This window comes from Hippocampus zosterae, chromosome 8 (assembly GCF_025434085.1).
Source record: "Hippocampus zosterae strain Florida chromosome 8, ASM2543408v3, whole genome shotgun sequence".
NCBI classification, from domain to species: Eukaryota; Metazoa; Chordata; class Actinopteri; order Syngnathiformes; family Syngnathidae; genus Hippocampus; species Hippocampus zosterae.
In genome coordinates this window covers 14,028,836-14,052,157 of record NC_067458.1, presented here as the reverse complement: position 1 = coordinate 14,052,157, position 23,322 = coordinate 14,028,836, and the positions used below count along the sequence as shown (strand labels likewise).

The following is a 23,322-nucleotide window of genomic DNA, read 5'->3' as shown; positions in this document are numbered from 1 at the left end:
CTCGGTGGGTTAGTGACTCTTCATGCTACATTAGGACAGTTTCAACTACTCTGGGCATACGGTACTGTTATGCTTCACTTGGATAATGTAGGGTAAAATGTGACTTGTTTTGGCTGCGATGCATAAGAAATAGGAGTCCCCGAGTGGAAATAAAGCATAGCCTAAATTGCTGCAGCGTAGCATTTCCTTGATTAAAGCGACAGCGGGATGTGTGCACTCTTATTATTGCATATTATCACCTGCAACATCGGCCCTCTTGTTTTGATGCGTGTTGTTTGCCAGATAATGCTCTCAATGCACATCCAAATGGGGAGCGCAAATAAATAATGCATTTACCCTCTTAACTGGGCTCCTTCTGTTTGGACGAAAACATTATCAGTTCAACATAATGCAAGAAAATGCATTATGTTGGCCAAAATGACTGACAGTAGTTTGGTGGTTAGTACTTGTGCAAAAAGGCCGTCATTTTCCGTGCACTCCCAAATAGGAATGACTTGTTCCTTTTTCCATTATCTTCCCCTCTGAAAAGTTTGGGACATTTTAGAATTTTGTACGCAATAAAAGTTGATTCTATTCTGCCAGAATGAATATTAGACTACTATCTCAGTAATAGCCAAAAGTCATTTGACTGAGCCACAAATTTAAGCCTCCAAGACAGTTAAACCTGTCTGAGATATGGTCACGATATTCTTAATTTTTATTGCAACATGGAATATTTACTGCAGTAATCCGTGGACCGATTTATATCAAAATTATAGTTCTGACTGTGTGCCTAATTTTGAACAGTAATGTTGCTTTAAAAAAAACACACCAAAAAAAACAGTAGAAGCTTCCAAATTGAAAAAAATCCATGGCGCTGGTTGACTTTCCAAGTGGCTCTAATTTGAAATTATTTTTCCTCATAGGAAGTAATAGAAATGGATTTAATCTGAATAAACTCCACACAGAAAGGCCTGGGCCAAGATTCAAACACCAGATCTCATTTAAATTATTATTTTTTGTTTTTATGTCTGCATCTCATTCCACTCTTTGTCTAATTTCTAGCTGTAAATCAATTGCATATGCTCACATCAATCTTTGCTGAAAAAGTACCTGACAGTAGTTGCTGCCCTAGAAACTGGCCTTTTATTTTTGCCGACAGAGCAGAAAACTGCATGAGCTGAAGTGTGTGTTATTTCAGACATTCACATCATGGGTAATTGCATTGTCTAGCAAAATACAACCGGGGCACTTTGTCCGATAAATGCGTGTTATTCCATTAACGGGTCTCCGGCTTGCTATTTTGAGCCGTCTGACCAAGGACTGGCCGTGTAGAGCAGTGCAGAGCTGTAGGGGGCTTGTTAGCAGCGAAAGGCCAGGCAAGCTCTGGAGAGGCGTGTGTCACTGATAAGTAATTCAACTTTTTGTGATGTAGGGGCCAAGATGGATAACCCTCTTCATTCCTTAGTTGTCTCCCAAGACGTGCTCGCCGAGCTTATATGGTAGAACCTCTAGCGAACCAATGAGGTGGTGATCCATTTAATAACGGAATGTTCCGAGATCAATGTGGCTCTCAGCCGCCCTTAGGTCTTAGATGTATTGTCAATGAGCAAGTGGAAAAAAAACGTCAAAAGATTTTCTCCAGCATGTACCTTTTATAATCAGTTATAATGGGATGTCCAGTCAGACACAATTTTGTTCGTTGTTGTAAAAAAACAAAATAAACTAAAGTGACCTAATTCTTTGCCATCATTAGCGCTTTATCTGTAAATGAAATGCATGCTTGTCATGTTTTGAATGACCATAGTGGGATACCATCACCTAGTGGTGTACTATAGGTATTAGCTATATACAGTATTGTGCCACAAAACACCCTCATAAAAGCCAAAGAAAAATCTAATCACAGTTCTCCATCATGGCATCACTCCTGATTTTAGTTTGAACTCCTATACTTGCTTAACTTTTTAACTTACATTCGGGTTAAGCTCCAATTTGTGTCACTTTCAGAGCGTAAGACCTAAATTGTCCATAAATGTGTGTGTGTGTGTGTGTGTGTGTGTGCGTGCGTTTGTGTGTGTGTGTGTGTGTGTGTGTGTGTGTGTGTGAGAGAGAGAGAGAGAGAATAGTGCCTTGCAAATTGACTGGTGACAACTCCATAACGATGATCCAAATTCATCGGGGATAGGCTCCAGCTCCCCCACAACCCTTCTGAAGAGATGAGAAAATGGATGGATGGAGCTCTTCCACATACACGACCCCATAATAGTGTGTGACAATATCCGGCGGTGAAAAATCCACCCCTGCTCTAGACCTGTATTGCTAAAACCACAATGAGTCTGACGTAAGCGACGTAGAAGAGGAAGCGCTGCATCTTCTACCTCCGGAGTTGGTGGAGTTGCTTTAAAGTGACACAGAGGATGAACATTCCATTGGATTTAGTGATTTGGAGTGAAATTGATGGTTTGGTGAACTTGTTAGCATGTTCTGTATGCTAGAGTTATCTGAATAACTCTTAGTATGTTATTTGAACATACCAGGCACATTCTCAGTTTGTCGTTTATGCGTCATGTAACGTTAGCATATCGTACACTAACTCAGCGTGTTGTTTTCTATTTTATTTTTATTTTGAATTGTATGTTCTTGATGTTGGATTTATATCAAATACATTTCCCCCAAAATGCGATTTATACTCCTTTGCGACTTATATATGTTTTTTCCCTTCTTAATTATGCATTTTTTGGCTGGTACGATTTATAATCCGGAGCGACGTATAATCCGAAAAATACGGTAATACATGTTCAAATATGTTTTGCGTAAAAGGTGCAATCATTTGATTTCACAATATCTGTTCATTAAACAAAATGTTGACGCTAGTGACCAACATTATGAGTAATGCATACTGCTCACATGTCCAAATATTTTCTTATTTCTTATTTTATTTGAAGGATCAACATTTACACCTATGAGAGAGAGACTGGACACCCTATTCCTTCATGTCGAGTCATGAATGTTCGCTCAAATTATCCTTGAGGCAAACATTTGGTTGGCTTTGCATCAGCTCTGTTGACATGGGCATCATTTTCGGTGTTTTGAACAAGCATCCATGGAGTCGCCCATTCATTTTTATACCGATCATGCACCCTGCTGTTCATTCCCAAATTAAAGTGTTCTTCCTCACGGCTCGATTCAGTGGTACAGGGCTTGTAAATTACCTCGCCTTGTTCCACATAATTAAACTGACAACCACCGCATTATTTAATTTAAAAAAACATGGGGGGGTAGCCACACTCCTCTTTGTGTAATGTAGAAATATGGCAACATTTTCGATTACATCCAGGTATTTGTTGGAGTGAGTTGATGGATAATCCATACAGCACATTGAGTTTAAGGAGATTGTTTGTATAACGTGAGACTGTATGCTCGTGGCTCCGATGCTGTGGTTGTACACGCTGCTGCCATTGATTCAGACAGCGTGGGTTTGATTCCTGGTCACACTGCAAATCTGTTGGTGTTAATTCAACACTGGATAGAAATAATCCAGCATTGGCTTGGTCCCTTTTGGACCGAGCCTTGGTTTGTGAAAACCGCATCAAAACGGGCCGATTTCACGAGGCTTATTTAAAAAAAACGAAAAGATGAAAAGTGTCCAGGCAAGTGAAGCATGCCACCGACATTTCAATAACACACTGAAGAACTGTTTTAATTTGTAGGGAATAGAATATCCACAGGGTATTGCTTCAATAAGATCACATTTGATGTGATATGTGAAAAGACACCTTGGGGCAATTTGGCTTGGAGCGTCAGCAGCCGCCAATTACCTACTGTGACTGCTTGTCAGGAGCCACAATGGCTCCTATGTCATTGAGCAGCCTCTGAAGAGAAGAGATGAGAAGACCTTATGACACGTTGGCACTCTTTGACTGCGGCTCTCGGCCGTGATCCCGTCTAGCTTGTCAGTAGCCACACTTGCTTGAAAAGACGTCGCCCCCGTCTTTCAACTTGTGTTTTTTCGAACAATGGAGGAGTCCATAAGTGAAAGAAGCGCAGTTGTTCAGCTTTGATTGTTCACACCAGCGTGGCCGAGAACCACGGACACTGTGATGAATGGATGAACGTTCACATAAATTAGAGACACGAAGGTGTTGTATGCTTTTCACATTTGAAATATGAAAATGAAGAAAGATACACAAAAAGAGATTCCACATGAAATCTTGTCAGATGCGCACGAGTCATTCTTTCACCTCTGTGTCTCTGCATTTCTTGACTCCTCCCCCCTCTGCTTCATGCTGGCCTCCCATCCCTTCTTCTTCGCTGTTGCCTGTAGTCGGATACGGAGTTCTGGGATAAGATGCAGGCAGAGTGGGAGGAACTGGCTCGGCGAAACTGGCTGACGGAGAATGAGCAAGCCCAGATTCCCTCTACGGTCTCTCCTCATGAGAAGGTCATTATTGTCTGCGCATTCAAAAAACATTTTTCATTACGCGGGGACCAAAGCACATTCAATGAATGTATGTTTAGAATTAATAGTCATAGGAAATATTACATTCTATTGTTTGTTGTTATTTATTTTGAACATCTGTTCTTCATTTATCTCTAGGCTAACTTTTGAAATGCATAAAATCAAAAAGAAACCCGAGATGAAGTCACAAATTGGTCATGTCTGCTAAAACATTGAAATGGTTAATCTGAGGTTGCCATGGAAATGGAAGTACGATTATTTGAAGCTGAAAATATTACCTGTCACAATTTTATAAACAAGAATGAATCAATGCTATTCAAAAGAATGTTCAAAAATCCCTTCTCAAAAGTTCCTTCTATCATGTTTAAATTTAGCAAATCTCACGAGGCTCTCATTAAATACACGTGTTTTGTTTCTCATTGTCTCACAGTGCTTTAATGTAGTTGTACTGTATTTAATATACAGTAGTTAACTTCTTTTTTCACTTGATTATACTAGGACAATTAGGAATGTTAATGTTACTTAAAAATAGCATCTGTATAGTTAAAGGTGTGATAGGACTACTTAAATTTAAAAAGAAAATGTTTTTAATCGCAACAACTTTCAATTCATCCAGTACCCTCACACCTTTAATTTGGTTATCAGATTTTAAGAGCACAGACGCAGGATTGTCATTGTGTAAAAATTGTTTGCTGTGTCCAAAACCGCCATTCCTAAACGCTTAGAAGAAATCATTTTTGACCTGTGTGTACTTTCCTCCACTCACGAGTGAACATTGAAGCCTTGATGCTGAGCAGAAAAATAGACGGGGTAGAGAAAATAACAGATGCAGAGCATTGCTGCGTCAGTTGCAAACATCACCTCTTGTTGTCCTTCAGAATATTTTGCAGCCATTCACAGGGTGAAAAAAGGTTTTTGTTACAGTGAAGTCAAAATTGATGCCGCATGCGTCACGATGAAAGCTTGGGCTAAGTGGAAACAGGAACCAAAAACACGGGGAAGCAGATAATACAGTACATACATAGAAAGATAGTTACATTTAGAAAAAAAAAATGTTCGGTGCATCAGTTAGTCAGTGATTTTTGTGAGTTAAACACACTTGAAAGTTGACATGTTCCTCGAATCCAATTATTATGCTGTATGTTGTGGGGGGCGGGGGGGGGGGGGATTTATTCAGCGGCCACCCGAGCATCTCGCGGTGTATAGTATACATAACACATAGTATACACCCATGAGCTGACCTTCCTGTGCGATTGATCCCAGCGTAGAGCAAGCTTTTTCAAAGTCATATTGCGCCGAGACGGCCGTAAACACGCTGGGGTAATCACGGTTCGAAAATTCAAAGTTTAACATTTAAAGAGAAGCGGGGGAGGAAGGCGGGGGGGAACCCTAGGGAGCCCCGTCCAGGGTTGATGTGATGTGGTAACGATCGATTCCTTGCCGCAGCTTTGCATCCGAGGGGCACTGACGTCACCACTGAACTTGTTTTCTGTTGTTGTTTTTGTTTTTGCTGACAGGGTTACTACTTCCACACAGATAATCCCTATAAGGACTTGCCTAATGCCTTTGAGGAGGGGCTGAAGAAGTCTCGGGAAGGAGACTTGCCAAATGCGGTGCTTATGCTGGAAGCAGCTGTCTTGCAGGACCCTCATGATTCAGAGGTGAATGCATTCATGAAAGTGCACGCACACACATACACTCACCCACACACACACACGCTAACGCTGCCGGTTCAGATCCCTGTCAATTGCTTATAATCAATGAGGTTCGCCACACCGATATGACTTGAGATGCATTTTACAAAATGCGTTAACGTTTTTTTGATCGCACGGGTCAGCATGACTGTGGCAAGCGCAAACAAAAATCTCCATCCTAGCAGACCCGTGCTGAGAGAAAACCAGAGAGAAAAAATGCCTCAGTGACCACCAGCTGCGCGAGGCAGATTTTGTCCTCAGAGGACACGGGGCTGAACGCTGATTGCCTCGAAGCTCTTCCCCCTTTTTCAATTGTTTACTGTAACACAAAGGTCCAACTTGCTCCTACTCTTGATGAGAATTTTCATTCGACCAGTGAGATGAATCTTCGCTCATTTCATTTTATTCCCACTCTTCCCTTCTTAGTCAGGAGTGACCTCTTTGCAGGTTGAAAGAGCAAAGCCTTTGCATAAAGTGCTTCTGGCATCCTTTGGAAAATACGGAAATGTGCCAATTTTTGCAGGGAAAGGATAATCCCTCAGTGTATGGGACTAATACGATTCCAAAATCCCACCTGGGGGCGCTTTGTGGCTCCTTGCTTCACTCCGAAGACCTCTGAAATTATTTCTCCCCTTGGATTGATAGAGCGGGAGAAAAAAAAGACCTACGCAGAGATTAGCTTTAACATTAACTGGTTTTAATATGAGGTTTTACAAAGACAAAACACAGGGGTAATATTATTATATCACATTATGGATTTAAAATCTGCCCTCTAGTGTTTCTCTGGGAAACTTGCTGTATTGCACATTGCAAATATTCAAATGACAATTGTTGGGGCAACAAGATGGCGTTAGCACAGTAGCCTCAGATTGCTCTACTGTTCAGGGTTTGTATGTTCTCAATCTGGGATTTGTGTAACTGTGTTTCTTTAATTCCCCTATTCCAAAACCAGCCACTTGAGGCTCATTGAAGACGAAATCATCCACACGTGTGAATGGTTGTTTATCTACATGTGCCTTATGCGATTGGCTGGCAACCAGTCCAGGATGCACCCCGCCTCTCGCCCTCCAAGTCTGCCGCGATAGACTCCTGCTCACCCACAACCCTAATGAGGACTCAAGAGAATACAGGTGTCAAACTCTAGTCCTCCAGGGCCACCATCCTGCACGTTTCTCTCTTCCAGCACACCTGATCCAAATGATCAGGATCATTGTCAGGCTCCAGTAGAGCTTGCTGATGAGCTGAAACATACAAGGACACCCGTACTGTAGAAAATGGATGGATTATAATGTTGTTCATGTATGTACTACTATGTATGTATGTACTGAAGAAAGGTTATTGTTAAAAAATATATTGAGAAAATCAAAGTGGTTTGTCATCCAACATCAACGAGAGATAGAGCACCATTGGTTCAAATAATGACAAGAAGAGAGACTTATTGCCGCCAAGACTCTATCGCGCAATCCCCATTCGCTGTATATCGAACTGTGATGGAGATTGGCCCCCAGGGGCTAAATAAAGAAAGTACCGATGTCCGGCTTCTCCTCACATGGTCTCCTTATTGCGTCTCTGCAGGCTTGGCAAGTGCTGGGGACCACCCAGGCTGAAAATGAGAATGAGCAGGCAGCAATTGTGTCCCTCCAGAGGTAAATCAATGATTCATCTGATAACATCACAACCGACGGGGGCAAGCAACGTAAAAGAGGTTTAGCTGAACTTTAAGTGTAGTTACATTAATATCCTTTTCATCAAGAGGAGTGGAAGAAAGTCTTCATTGGTAAAATTGTGGTTTGAGGAATATTATTAAATAATATTACAATTCATGTAAAGTGAACATGATTTTTTTTTTTTTAATTGAAACGCCCATTATGGAGAACTAAAGGGTACATTCATGTATGCAACATTGTGGCGTGATCACATGCCAGGAGAATGTATAGGAATCCCAAAGTCTTCACATAACGCAAGCTCTTCGGGGATATGACTGCTGTTCAATTCAAAAGCCTTCTGACCATTATTACTCTATGATGCTGTCCATGTGTGAATAATAACATCTATGAATTGTATTGAATGCAATTACAGTGATATATATATACACACACACATACACACGTAAAATGTGATCTTTTCCACACAAGCCAAATCTAAAGGAGCAGTGTGGACCACCAATTTGTAGTTTTGTAAGCAGAAATGACTCTGCAATCCACAGAAATCAACAAGAATTGAACAATTGAAAGAATGACGGTGTCGACTTTTCTGTGCAATTGAATGCACGGGAAAATAAATTAATCTTTGCTTTTCCAAGCAAATGCGATTACTCGAGAGACCATTTTTGCACTTAATCCTGCAGACAGTTACCAGTCAAATATGAGGCGCTTCAATCCACATTGTGTTGTTGTTATGTAACAGCTGCCATCTGTGTGCACAATGTTTTGGTTATGAAGTGAGATGAGATAGTTTACCTGGCTTTAGTCCTGTTGGAGCCACACTGGCAACACTTTGGGTGGTACGCATCGTGTTATTATTCCGTTTGTGTCTGTACATTTTTAAATAGAACATTTGCTTTGGACTTCAAAGCTGTTGCCTTTGTTTCGGCATGATGAAAAAAGAAGAGGGATCATTTTTGCATGCGCTAGGGATTTGAGTGTTCTGACTTTAACTTTATGTAACCCTCACCTTCAATACTCCGGGGTGAAATAATTTATTTGAGATTAACAGAGATTAAGAGTTTGGCACATGTGTTTATCTTGCTAAATCTTATTTTTGGCCCCTCTCTTGCTTTTTAAACAAATCCACGACATTCGTCCAAAACAACTCTGCTTCATCTATTTTACCGCATCAGAAACAAAAACACTTTCTAAGCACTTTTATCCGAGAATGATAAATTACCGCACGCAACCTCAGCCGCTCCCATCTTCTTTCAGATGTTTGGAGCTACACCCGAACAACCTCCCGGCCCTCATGGCCTTGGCGGTGAGCCTGACCAACACGGGGATGCGTTACGAAGCCTGCGAGGCTCTGCTGCGCTGGCTTCGACACAATCCGAAATACAAACAGCTCCTGAAGGGCAAAAACCATCTTGTGGGATCCCCAAACTCCCAGCGCAGGATGTCCCACGCACCAAACAGTGGCAGGCATGAAAGGTATTCAACAAAATGGTGGCTTTTTTTTTTTTAGGGTAGGTCTCTCCATTTTTTTTCTCCACATTATACAATATATCACAGGTGTCAAACACAAGGCCCGGTGGCCAGATCTGGTCCGCCACGTCATATCATGTGGCCCGCGAAAGCAGCTCAAACATGTCAACCTCCAGGATCCTTTCTAAAATGTCTACCAAAAATTTAAAATGATCATATGTAATAAATAAGAGATATATTCCAAGTATTTTCTTGTTACCTAACCCCTCATGATAGTAACTTAAACAATAGTTGAAACGGCAACTAAAATGTGGCCCGGGCCAAAAATGAGTTTGACACCCCTGCATTATATCATGTGTTCACCAAGCTCATTTGTTTTACTCCCGACATCCGTGAAGTGCGTCAAAGCACTAGAACGAGCGAGCTCTGTGAACCACGGCTGGCGCTTTCATTCTTTTGCTATCTTGACAACGGTGCCCTCTTCGCCAAGCCACTCTGAAGCCCCGCTTTAAGGAGAGACGCTTCTATCTTAAGCTTTTAAAAAGAAGGTTTTAAGCTTTGAACATCAGATAGAGAAGGCTTAATTCTTCTCCCGAGAAAAAGCGGCACTCTATCAAATCATTAATCGTCTAGTCAGAGTGAAGAGATGCAGGTACATCCTAATTACAGTGATATTCCCACTAATCCATGCCGGATCTTCCCTATTCTCTTCTTTCTCCTACTGCCCTCTATCTTCCTTTTTTTTTTTTTAACCCTGCTGGTTTCCTGCTCTCTGCAATTATCCACTCTATATTTTACCACCATCTTCCATGCATTTGTAATGCCGGACCTGACGGTGGGTGGAAAGAAAAAAAAAAGACATTCAATGGGGAAAACAACACCCTAATCCTCATCTGAACATGTCCCCAGCTCCATGTTACCCGAGATCAAGGAACTCTTCCTGGAAGCAGTCCAGCACAACTCGGACACCGTTGACCCAGACTTGCAGACGGGTCTCGGAGTGCTCTACAACCTCAGCGGCGAGTTCAACAAAGCGGTGGATGCTTTCAACACCGCCTTGTCGGTGCGGCCCGAGGTATTGCAGCTCCACACGCTCGCTTATTTGCTTGAGGAAAAAAAACATTAGACTGTAGATTCATCTGCATGGCTAAGCTTTGGTTATAACGAGTAGCGAACATTCATCAGGCTCGCTTAAGTAACAATCCGAATTTATTGGCAGAGGATTTTGTGTGAATATACAAAGCACGCCATCCCTCTATGAGATGCCGTGTCCCGATTTGTCACCGGTTCGATGGTCCACTGACACAATGATATGCCAACCTAAAATAGACGCATAGCTTTTTACCATCAAGGTAAAAGAAACATAGAAACAGTCTCTCAAATGGGTTAAGATGTGCACACTTACTACATGTGGTAAGTAAATAACTTCACTATCCATGACTAAAGATCTTTTGTTATGAAAAGATGGCATCTTCAGAAATGGTTCATGTTCCAGTCGATTCTGTCATGTGATCATAACAGTACCAAAACAGTGCCAAGATACCTCCCTGTCAAAAACGGTACAAATCCTCTCTTTGTCAAGTGGCTGTGTGAAGTTCAACAGAGAACGAGCAACTCAGCCAAGAGGCAAAAAAAAGAATAATTGCTCACAAAGCCCCTTAATGACAAATAAAATCGATGGTATCCAGTTTCCCTTGCCCGGACGCGGGTCACCGGGGCCCCCCTCTGGAGCCAGGCCTGGAGGTGGGGCTCGTTGGCGAGCGCCTGGTGGCCGGGCCTACACCCATGGGGCCCGGCCGGGCTCAGCCCGAAGAGGCAACGTGGGTCCCCCTTCTCATGGTCTCACCACCCGTGGGAGGGGTCAAAGGGGTCGGGTGCAATGCGAGCTGGAAAGCGGCAGCCAAAGGCGGGGACCCTGGCGGTCCGATCCTCGGCTGCAGAAGCTAGCTCTTGGGACATGGAATGTCACCTCTCTGGCAGGGAAGGAGCCCGAACTGGTGTGTGAGGCAGAGAAGTTCCGACTGGATATAGTCGGACTTGCCTCCACACACAGCCTAGGTTCTGGTACCAGTCCTCTCGACAGGGGTTGGACTCTCTTTCACTCTGGAGTTGCTCACGGTGAGAGGCGCAGAGCAGGTGTGGGCATACTTATTGCCCAACCGGCTCAGTGCCTGTACATTGGGGTTCACACCGGTGGACGAGAGGGTTGCATCCCTCCGCCTGCGGGTGGGGGGACGGGTCCTGACTGTTGTTTGTGCATATGCACCAAACAGCAGCTCAGCATACCCACCCTTTTTGGAGTCCTTGGAGGGTGTGCTGGAGAGTACTCCTGCTGGGGACTCCCTTGTTCTACTGGGGGACTTCAATGCTCACGTGGGCAATGACAGTGAGACCTGGAGGGGCGTGATTGGGAGGAACGGCCCCCCCGATCAGAACTCGAGTGGTGTTTTGTTATTGGACTTCTGTGCTCGTCACGGACTGTCCATAACGAACACCTTGTTCAAACATAAGGGTGTCCACGTGTGCACTTGGCACCAGGACACCCTAGGCCGTAGTTCGATGATCGACCTTGTGGTCGTGTCATCGGATTTGCGGCCGCATGTTCTGGACACTCGGGTGAAGAGAGGGGCGGAGCTGTCAACTGATCACCACCTGGTGGTGAGTAGGCTCCGATGGTGGGGGAAGATGCCGGTCCGTCCTGGCAGACCCAAACGTATTGTGAGGGTTTGTTGGGAGCGTCTGGCGGAATCCCCTGTCAGAAGGAGTTTCAACTCCCACCTCCGACAGAGCTTTTCCCATGTTCCGGGGGAGACGGGGGACATATTCCGTGCCTCTATTGTTGAGTTGTGGCCGTAAGGTGGTTGGTGCCTGTCGTGGCGGCAACCCTCGTACTCGCTGGTGGACACCAGCAGTAAGGGATGCCGTCAAGCTGAAGAAGGAGTCCTATCGAGCCTTTATGGCCTGTGGGACCCCAGAGGCAGCTGACTGGTACCGACTGGCCAAGCGGAACGCAGCTTCGGTGGTCGCCGAGGCAAAAACCTGAGCATGGGAAGAGTTCGGTGAGGCCATGGAAGCCGACTTCCGGACGGCTTCGAGGAAATTCTGGTCCACCATCCGACGTCTCAGGAGGGGGAAGCAGTGCACCACGAACACTGTGTACAGTGGGGATGGGGCGCTGCTGACTTCGACTCGGGACGTTGTGAACCGGTGGGCAGAGTACTTCGAAGACCTCCTCAACTCCACCAACATGCCTTCCTTGGAGGAAGCAGAGCCTGGGGACTCTGAGGTGGGCTCTCCTATCTCTGTGGTTGAAGTCACCGATGTGGTTAAAAAGCTCCTCGGTGGCAAGGCCCCAGGGGTGGATGAGATCCGCCCAGAGTTCCTCAAGGTTCTGGATGTTGTGGGGCTGTCCTGGTTGACACGCCTCTGCAACATCGCGTGGTCAACGGGGAGAGTGTCTCTGGATTGGCAGACCGGGGTGGTAGTCCCTCTTTTTAAAAAGGGGGACCGGAGGGTGTGTTCCAACTACAGAGGGATCACACTCCTCAGCCTCCCTGGTAAGGTCTATTCAGGGGTGCTGGCGAGGAGGGTCCGTCAGGAAGTCGAGCCTCAGATTGAGGAGGAGCAGTGTGGTTTTCGTCCCGGCCGTGGAACAGTGGACCAGCTCTACACCCTTAGCAGGGTTCTCGAGGGTATGTGGGAATTCGCCCAACCAGTCTACACGTGTTTTGTGGACTTGGAGAAGGCGTTTGACCGTGTCCCTCGGGGAGTTCTGTGGGGGGTGCTTCGTGGGTATGGAGTACCGAACCCCCTGATACGGGCTGTTCGGTCACTATACCACCGATGTCAGAGTTTGGTCCGCATTGCCGGCAGTAAGTCGGAATCGTTTCCAGTGAGGGTAGGACTCCGCCAAGGCTGCCCTTTGTCACCGATTCTGTTCATAACCTTTATGGACAGAATCTCTAGGCGCAGCCGAAGCGTAGAGGGGGTCCGTTTTGGTGGCCTCAGTATTGCATCCCTGCTTTTTGCAGATGATGTGGTGCTGTTGGCTCCTTCAAACAGGGCTCTCCAACTCTCACTGGAGCGTTTCGCAGCCGAGTGTGAAGCGGTTGGGATGAAAATCAGCACCTCCAAATCTGAAACCATGGTCCTCAGTCGGAAAAGGGTGGAGTGCCCCCTCCAGGTCGGGGGGGAGATCTTGCCCCAAGTGGAGGAGTTTAAGTATCTTGGGGTCTTGTTCACGAGTGAGGGCAGGAGGGAGCGAGAGATCGACAGGCGGATCGGTGCAGCGTCTGCTGTGATGCGGACGTTGTATCGGTCTGTCGTGGTGAAGAAGGAGCTGAGCCAAAGGGCGAAGCTCTCAATTTACCGGTCGATCTACGTTCCAACCCTCATCTATGGTCACGAGCTATGGGTCGTGACCGAAAGAACGAGATCCCGGATACAAGCGGCCGAAATGAGTTTTCTCCGCAGGGTGTCCGGGCTCTCCCTTAGAGATAAGGTGAGAAGCTCGGTCATCCGGGAGGGGCTCCGAGTCGAGCCGCTTCTCCTCCACATCGAGAGGAGCCAGATGAGGTGGCTTGGGCATCTGATTCGGATGCCTCCTGAACGCCTCCCTGGTGAGGTGTTCCGGGCATGTCCCACCGGGAGGAGGCCCCGAGGAAGACCCAGGACACGCTGGAGAGACTATGTCACCCAGCTGGCCTGGGAACGCCTCGGGATCCCCCGGGGAGAGCTGGAAGAAGTAGCTAGGGAGAGGGAAGTCTGGGCTTCCCTGCTAAAGCTGTTGCCCCCGCGACCCGGCCCCGGATAAGCGGTAGAAGATGGATGGATGGATGGATGGGTGTCTTTCAACAGTTGAAGTTTACTGTAAAACACTGGCTTTGTGCAAAATGCCCTAGATGGGCTCATACAAAATTTGCATGGACGTTACAGTAATTCTAAACACGGAAAAAAATAAATGTAGCAGCCCCGAGTCTTACATCCTTATCTTACAGCATGATATCTATGCATCAGGGCACATGAAACAATTGCACGTCTGCATGTTTCTTCCTTCAATGCGATTGCACATCACAAAAGCTTACACAGGGCAAGGAAATGTGCTTGCGACCTTTTTAAACAACATTTTGCCATTCAGGTCCGTGTTAGAAAACAGCATGTTGTGCAAAAAGTGCTGCAGCGCTCAACAACTGGACTTGCGAAGTTTCAAAGTTCAAAGAAGGTTTAACTCATTGGAACTGTAAAGGTGACTGGCTAATCCCGAGACTTCAGTCGAAAGCCCAAGCCAAAAGAAGTGTGAGCGGAAAGTTGCAGAGGTGCTCGGCGCTCATTCACACAAAACACCACAAAAGCATCAAAATGTGCCCGCATCCCCTTGATGCAAATGACCGTCTGTCCTCCCCCACCACGTCCCAAGTCGGCATGAACATTACTCACCGTTAAATCCACCCTCCCACATTTGACTTGGTAATATCTGCCCCCTGCTGCAAAACTAGCTCTGAACACAAGGGAAGATAATTATATCCCCACCGCAAGGCTCAACCTTAGATAAAAGGCCTCTGTACTGTCGTTGACCATGACCTCTGTCTGTGTGTGTGTGTGTGTGTGTGTGTGTGTGTGTGTGTGTGTGTGTGTGTGTGTGTGTGTGTGTGTGTGTGTGTGTGTGTGTGTGTGTGTGTGTGTGTGTGTGTGTGTGTGTGTGTGTGTGTGTGTGTACGTGCGTGTACGTGCGCAGGCACCGGCAGGTGGCAAACAAAGCACAAGGACACCTTGAGTGATGTAACTGAGCTTGTCCTAAATTACCCTTGTTAGTTTAGCAAGGAGCTGACGCTGACATTTTTGTCACTTTCTCACAGCAAAAATCAGGCTGCTTGTTTTGTTCCAAAGCAGATCATTCCGCTGTCAGGACTTAAAAAGATCTATATTCCACCCAGGATTACTTGCTGTGGAACCGGCTGGGGGCCACTCTGGCAAACGGAGACCGGAGCCAGGAGGCCGTGGAGGCGTACACGCGAGCTTTGGAGCTGCAGCCGGGGTTTATCAGGTCCCGCTACAACCTGGGAATCAGCTGCATTAACCTCGGAGCACACAGGTGAATGAGTGCAATAGCTTCGGGGCTGGAATTAGGGAGGAAGAAAAAAAAAGCTTGAGTGAGAGAAAGTTGAATCCTTGGAGCATTACGCGAGTCGTCGCCCCTGCCAGACAAATCCGACAAAAGTAATAAAATGCTCCGGTCCGCCTTGTCCTTATAAAGAACACATATCACAGACTCGGGAGTGACCACGCCGAATCCAACAGAACAATACAAACAAACGCCAGCATGGTTTTAACGAATATTTGTGAGCAGATGCAGTGTCTATTTAGAGACTGTTGTATTTTTGAAGCCCTCACATGAACAGCTAGAGAGAGATAATGAAGTACAATACAATACATGCTGATTTATATAGCGCTTTCACAACAGCGGCAGCTGTAACAAAGCGCTTTACAAAACAGTTAACATAAAGTAAAATAATAAACACAACACATAACATAAAACACGGACAGTCGTGCAGTCCTAACCACTTTTCCGTCACACGCTTTGTTATTTGAAGCGGTTTGAGATGAAAGAGGAGAGAATCAAAGTGTCCTTTAACCAGTGGATCAGAGACATCATGCTCAAAATGTGCTGTTAAAAAGTGGACGAAAGATCTCCCAGCTACACCACAAATGCCAATGAGTCAGACATCTATGATGCCGAGGCATCTCTGTCATGCCGAGGGATGTCATTGCTCACCCAAGTAACCAAACCCCAGCAACGAAGTCATCAGGGAAGCATCGGGATTCAGGGGGACCATGAAATAAGACTTTTGCTGTTTTATGTTAGCTTTAACGAAGTTCCTCATCTAGTTTTAACGAAGGAAACAAAACGCATTTAGGTCTCACAATCTTAACCGGCTATGAAACAGTTTCCATTCAAATTTGAGCTGTGTGGTGCTATGATTGGCCCTTAAAAAAAAGGAATTGGAGAAATTAAAGCATAATCTCCCAAAAATCGAATGATGATTTGCAAGTTGACAAGAGGCAGTGGGGACATTTTGCAGACTTTCAGTTTGGTGAAAAATATGCTGATCCAAAGTACAAATGCCATACTTGATGTTTCCACCATCATGTTTTACATTCGAAAATCAAAAACGTGTCCCTGTTTACTTTGCGTAGTGGCAGTATCGTAGCCTATGAGGTTTATCCGAGGCGCGATTATTGCTAGTTGAAAACTTTACAGAATGCCTATTCCTCCCAAATATTGTTCACACAATAAAAGGCCACACGAATCGGTGCAGTCGTATCTAATGGCACAATGCCACAGATGTTGGCATGCCGATCGGAGGAATGCCGACAAAAGCTGTTGGCTGTGAATCGAATGTTCATTTCTCCGTACGCCCTCTCCAAAAGTGTTTTGAGAATGTGATTGTACAGTTAACCATACCAGTCTAAGACCTCCACATCCATCATCTTCACTTCAAAGATTGTCTTGAGACCAGCAACCCTAAAAAAATTGTCTTTTTTTTTTTTAATTTATGACAACCCACAGAGAAGTTAGAAAATTGAACGTTGAACAATGTGGATTAGATTGTGTGTGGTCTATCAATCTACAATCTCAATACGTACAAACTGGCACACACATTAAGATTCTGTCCCACCATCGATCAAAAACAGAGAAGAATTGACACGCCGTGTTGTGAGCCGATGTTTCGCAAGCGTTTCCGATGAAGATCAGAGGCGGGAGTGTTGAATGATGCCATTTGGGGCGAAACGGGGACAAAGAAACAGTCTAACAGCGGCTGCGGCAATCAGTTTGCATACCCAAACAACTTTTGTCCAAACTGTCAGAAACCATCTCAGGCAAGCTCATTTGCATTCTCGCCGTGCTCATCGGGGTCTCGACCTGACTGCAGATTGTCGTCAGAGCAGACTCGAGTGAGCAATTGCTCACATTCGATGGCGTCTGGCACTTTGGGGATGTGTTTTTCCTTCACAAGATAAATCCTGGTTTTCGCTGTCGAGGTCTCATGATGGACATTTTATACGGCACCGTATGGTTGTCCGTTTTGCTGATGTCAACGTTGTGGTTTGGGCCGTTACAGTGTAGTGGACATTAGGGTCAATGCACACGGGTGTATCTCAACCAAGGTAATGTTCTCAATGACAGATTAGTGAACAATATCTGGGAGGACTTTAGTGTATCTAGACAAAGTTTTAAATCTTTAAATTGACTCAGGGAAAAAAAATGCTTTGTAGAGGTGTCGTGAATTCTATTCTCACCATTTCCTACGACCAACCCCTTTCAAAATCCAAACAAACCCAACGTCAAGCGGCATTCGAGACCGGTTTGCGTTCACCCTTCGAGGTTTCCCTTGTTAATCCTCACGCTTGGAGGATCAAACTTGACCATGAGGCAGCCCGATTAAAGCAGAGTGAATGCACTTGTTTTCCCAGAGAGGCGGCCAGCAACTTCCTGACGGCTCTCAGCCTTCAGCGGAAAAGCCGGAGTCGGCAGCAGTCCCACCAGGTCATGTCTGGAAACATCTGGGCTGCTCTCAGGATAGCTTTGTCCATGATGGATCAACCTGAACTCTTCCAGGCCGCAAACATCGGTGACCTGGATCTTCTGATGAGAGCCTTCAACTTAGACATATGAGGAATATAAGTACGGTAGTGACGATTGCATTTCCTCCTCTCTCTTCTAGCCAATAGCTCAAAGCCCAAAGTGGACACCCTCAGAATGCATCGGATGTAATGCGGGAGATGATTATTCCGTTCCTTTTTAATGCACGTTGTCCACCCCAATTAACTCGGAGCGGTTCTGGGGACAGGTTCTTCCAAGTGACGGCTTTGCACTGCAATTTGCAAGTACCCCCAAAGAGCACAAGGACGGGCGAAGATTGTACGAGCAATGCCTTAGAGAATATGTCAATTAAAAACGGGCTCACTCAATGGAACGGAGCAGAACAGGGAGGGATCGAGTGGACAGAACGCCGTGTACAGTTTGCTGTTTGCACACAACCGATGTGGTTTTGGGACAACAAAGCTTTCCCGACAAAGAAAGACTTCCGTGAACAAATGAAAACAACTGCACCGTATCACCTGAAGTTGATATTTATTTTCCCGGCTTGGAGTAACGCTCCCGCATGACTTTTCAAAAGTTTCCCTTTTGCACTTGAGACAAACCGGTGACCTCCTCCATTCAAGTGGAATGTGCAAGCCAGGTTGTGTAAGCCTTACTCAAGAGCATGCCAACAAGATTTATTGATACTATTTTTATGGCAACACAAAATTACTAAGCCATTGCATCCTATATATGATATTACCAGACTGGTTTCACCTTTTTTTAACTGCCATCTGCAAGAACTTGAAATCTTTTCCTCATCCGAGTCTCAATTTTACTTTAAAAAATTTTTGTTCATTTCCCGTTCCGGTAATGGTTCTAAGAACTTTGCAGTTGAGCATCACATTTAGAGGTTAAAAAAAAAACACAGACCTTTCATTACTCTATACTGCGTTTACGCTTCGAAACCTTCAGACTGCGTCCGTCATCAGGCATCATCCAATGTTTCCACCAGCGGTGCACTTCAGTTTTGGGTTGGTACACTCATAGAAGGATAGAGAAAAATGTGGTATCTCGATAACCTTTCACAATGACAATGTAAACATTTACACAACAAGCTACAATGTACTGCTTGGAGGAAATGAAAGTTTGGTCCCAAAAAAAAAATTGTAAGAATCCAGAAAAGTCAAATATCCAATGTCAAGTGTCCTCCGCTGGGCCATTGTCCGAAAGTCACTCTGTGAAGTCAGCGACATCCATTCCGATCCTCAAGGACCAGTGTCATGCCCGTTTTAGATGTTCCCCTCTTCCAACGCACCTGATTCAAATGATTAGGATCGTTAGCAGGCACCTGCAGAACATGTTGACGAGCTCATGATTTGAATCAGGTGTTTTGAAGGAGGGAAACTTGCAGCCCTTAAACACCAGAGCATGACACCTGTGTAATAGTTCATCTGCTTTACTTTACGTTTAGCCCAGCGCCTGGCCACGTCCCTCCCAGGTTGAAGATGATCCTATGCAAAAGGTCATGTTTTATGTTCAGCGGACCTTTACAAAAATGAGAAGAATGTTATCAGCCTCAACCATCCATCTCCCCTCTCATACGGCTCGTGCGAGACAATAACGAGACACGAACCCAAATCCGAAGATAAACGCAAAACAAGCCATTTTGTAGCCTGTTGTGGCACACACTGTGCCATGTGGTTGTGTCATCGTTGTCCTCTTTTGCACCTAAAACATCAGAATATATCACTGCTCCACTGCAGATCCTGTTTGACTTGATGGAGTCTACTTTTTGAAAAAGAACACCCAAGTAGTCAACGGGAAATATGCAACTAATTAGACTTTGGAGGTAATAAAAAGTGATACCGGCATTTAAATGGCCTCTTTGCTCAACGTTGAGCAAACAGTCAAGACCTAAAAAGTTTATTTTAAAATGTTTAGTTTGGCTTCATGTGCGGCTATGCCTCCACTGATGTCATCGGGCACCGCCCACCCCCGCTTAGAAAACCGCTGCAAACTGAACAGAAAGGAAAGTATGGATTTGGATTGCCCTTGTCGCCGTAATTTCAACGTGGTAGTTGTACAAAAGGAATGTGTAACCACCAGATGCAGATGAGAACAGGTATTTCAGTGAAAACTTGCCCTCAAAAACACTCTTCATAAAACCAACCACTGCAGGCCAAAAACAATAAATCAATACACAGAACTGTCATCAAAATCCACCCAAACAGGACCCGCGGGAGACAAGCACAAGCACCACACAAAAATAAACCGAGACAGGAGGCTAAGTAGACAGTGACTAATTACGCAATGAGAGACAGGTGGTGAAGACACAAGGGGGCAAGCCGATTGGCTGAGCGACATGCAGGATACCAGGTGATGCTTCTTAAGTAATGAGCACATACAGGGAAGACACCCAAAAACATTGAAAAAAAGAGGAGGCATGGGAACACAAAGTATACATTTGTAAGAACAAATGAAACACACAGCGGGAGCTGTTAAGTCTAAGAAGGAATTGTTTGGATTTTGTTCTTGTCTATGTGCCGACCCTGTCTTTGCTCTTTGCCAATCTTTATTTCAGTCTTTCCCAGTCTTTATTGAGCCAAGGCACATATTTTACTTGACAAAAATCCCTTGAAAAGACCACCGCGCAATACTGTCAACAAAAATCTCACAATAAAGCGTCTCAATTGACTTATTTAGTGAGAAATCACCTCCTGTTTAATTGAGCACAAAGCTGATACATTGCCACTTAATAGTTCTGCCTGCCCCCATACATCAATGGCATAGACAGATGAACCATTGACATTATTGGTCGTAAATAAATAATACATTTTGGACCCTTCTTTTACACAAGATCATTTCTTGCGGGACACTAATGTGGCTCCCTGGCTAAGTGGTTGGGAATCACCGCGATACTTGATTGACACGCATTCCGTCAGAGGTCACTGATGTGTTCTAATACTGTTGCTCGCGTAATTAATATCCAGGAGAGTCCTCAGTTTACGACGGTCCCGGCGTGTGTCATTTTGAATTTATGAATGGTGTAGAATAAAGCTATTTTGTGCAACGGGGCAAGAATACATCAGCGCGCAGCACAAGAAGGCATGCTGAAGTGCCGCTTGTTTTTCACAGTATTTGTTTCTATTTGCAGGGGTGTTTTTTTAAGAAAAATATCTACTGTAATTATGAATTTACTATTGCGTTAACATCCACTAGGTCAGTGGTGTGAGGACCTCCCGTCTAGTCCGGGCACGCAACTCCAGCTTTTACAGGCCAAGACAAGTCAGGGCGGAAACACTTTGTGTCACCAAAAAGTCATGGGCAGGGGAAACCACAAGAGAGAGGTTGATGGTCCCCAAATAATGTTGTTTTTTTTGGTTTGTTTGTTTGTTTGGTTGGTTTTAACCCTGCCCTCTGTCCTTGTTATTTCAATGTTACACTAAAATGCAGAGACATAAAAATGTCAGAATGGCTTTGGATGAGTCGTTGGTGCCTCTGCGTCACAGCTGTCCAGCAGATCAGTTTGGGATTTTGGTTTCCCTTCTCGATTGGCCTCACCAACATTGTCCTACATGCTGACATTGCCAAGTACCCGCTCAACGGCCAGCCCCGTTGGACCAATACAACCCTCCATTCAACTTTCTCATTCTTCTCACGAACACAGCAGTCATTTGAAAACATCACTGTCTATCGTTGACGAGGGTTTCCAAATGTACAAAATCCAATCGAGTTTTCTGATTAAGGTTTGCAGGCCTTTGCTGTTCTTACTTAAAATGAAGACATTATTTTATTTTCAAGAAACCTTAGAGGGCATACTGTATTGCATTGAGTTGTCAGTAGAAGCGACTTGTTAAAGCCTCTCAGGTGAACAATCGTAGAGCATGCTCCTGAGAAACAAAACGAGCTTGAGTGCATGCCAGATCCTTTACACCGAGTTTGTATGCATGGATAACAGGGAACTGCTTTCTTTTAGTCCCAATACCTTTACATATATTACATTTCATTGCCATATGTTGGCGGTTAAAAACTGGACCCTCGACAAGAAAGTGCATATACAGTACATGTATCTATATAATGTCAACTGCTTTTGTTTGAATGAGCAGCTGTGCAAGGGAGAAATGAATGGGGGGGGGGGGGCACATTAACTCTGAAGCTCTCAAGTACGTTACGAGAACACAACTGTATTGCGAGGGAATTTTCGAATGACCATGTGACTTGACTACTGATAACATTTTCGAATCACCCCAACCATAAGAGCGATACATTTCCCCAAATGTCTTTTCCTTGGTGGAATTAATCGCGGTTGACGGATCAGTGAATAAGTTAAAAACACTTTCATAGCAACTAATTAATCACATGGAGTCTTAACATTTTATGAGCGCAATAATTTAGGGTCACAAAGATTAGGATAGTCATTATTGCTTATTTACATTATATGGCGGTAAAAGCTGGCAGGATCTTATTTTAAGTGTGACAATCTAAAAATATGGAAAGTGTGACAGGGACAAACTGAATATGAAATTGACGTTCAAAGTATACAGCTATCTAATTACAACGATGAAAGTTAAATTATTTGGATTTTTTTTAAAATAATTTGTAAAATTTGGCGGGAAAGTTTGAATTACATGAAAACACAAATTATACTGAATATAAGTGGGAATCAGAAGAAAATGGAAGTAAATTTAAAAAAAACTTTGAGAACAACATTGAGGAGATATTAAGAAACTATCATTTCAAGAGAATATCATTGCTATGGTAAGAGAGAGAATAGTAGGGATTTGAAAATGAAAAAAAATCATGTAATTAAAGAGAAATAAAATTTACCATTGTTACATGGGTGGGGAAAAAGTCATAGAAACAAATGTATAAGATGAGGACTTTTGTTCTTTTGCAGTGTAGTCCAAATACTGTCTTCCTTTCATTGCCATTTGATACCTTTGAAAAGCAACAGTCCAGCACACTAAATTCTGCTCCTAAATCTGTTTTGTCGTATTTTTCCATGTGATGAAATAGTCACTGAATTCTAAAATCTTCGGCTAGATTTTATTCAGTAATCATTATCTTGCCTTATGACTATCAATCTATAAATGTGCCTAGTCAACTTTCATGACATGTTAACTTGTACTCTTCAAATTTTTGGTTCCAAGGTATAAATGGTTGAGGTTGAAAAGAGTTATCAGCAGCCTACTTTTGTCTTCACTCCGGTGCACAAAAGGCATTTTGCAGGTTTGTTTAGCAACACATCCGACATCGATGAAGCAAATGTTATTATGACGGGAGGACGTTGAAATGAGACGCTTTTATATCCATGGCCCTATTTAGTTCCACACTATAAAATGCATATTACTCTCCCTGTATAATCACAATGAACGCATTAGAACCTTTAAAATGAACATTATGAAAGTAATCTTTTCAAAATAAACAGTTGTTATACATACAAAGGCCATGCGTGTCTGTCTTTCTATTGTT

General features: G+C 44.2%; 1 protein-coding gene and 1 pseudogene across 3 annotated transcripts in view; both read left to right on the top strand.

Annotated features, from left to right (window-relative positions):
- Positions 1 to 22,691, top strand: part of pex5la (peroxisomal biogenesis factor 5-like a) — a 78,431-nt gene extending 55,740 nt beyond the window's left edge. For all 3 annotated transcript variants that reach the window (XM_052074166.1, XM_052074167.1, XM_052074165.1), the window contains 7 exons: positions 4,304 to 4,420; positions 5,956 to 6,099; positions 7,708 to 7,778; positions 9,054 to 9,272; positions 10,176 to 10,341; positions 15,200 to 15,357; positions 17,739 to 22,691. In XM_052074166.1, coding sequence (XP_051930126.1) covers positions 4,304 to 4,420; positions 5,956 to 6,099; positions 7,708 to 7,778; positions 9,054 to 9,272; positions 10,176 to 10,341; positions 15,200 to 15,357; positions 17,739 to 17,940 — 1,077 coding nt within the window. In that variant the 3' untranslated portion in view covers positions 17,941 to 22,691. The remainder of the gene's footprint in view (positions 1 to 4,303; positions 4,421 to 5,955; positions 6,100 to 7,707; positions 7,779 to 9,053; positions 9,273 to 10,175; positions 10,342 to 15,199; positions 15,358 to 17,738) is intronic.
- Positions 16,449 to 16,557, top strand: LOC127606609 (uncharacterized; annotated as a pseudogene).
- Positions 22,692 to 23,322: the final 631 nt, after the last annotated feature.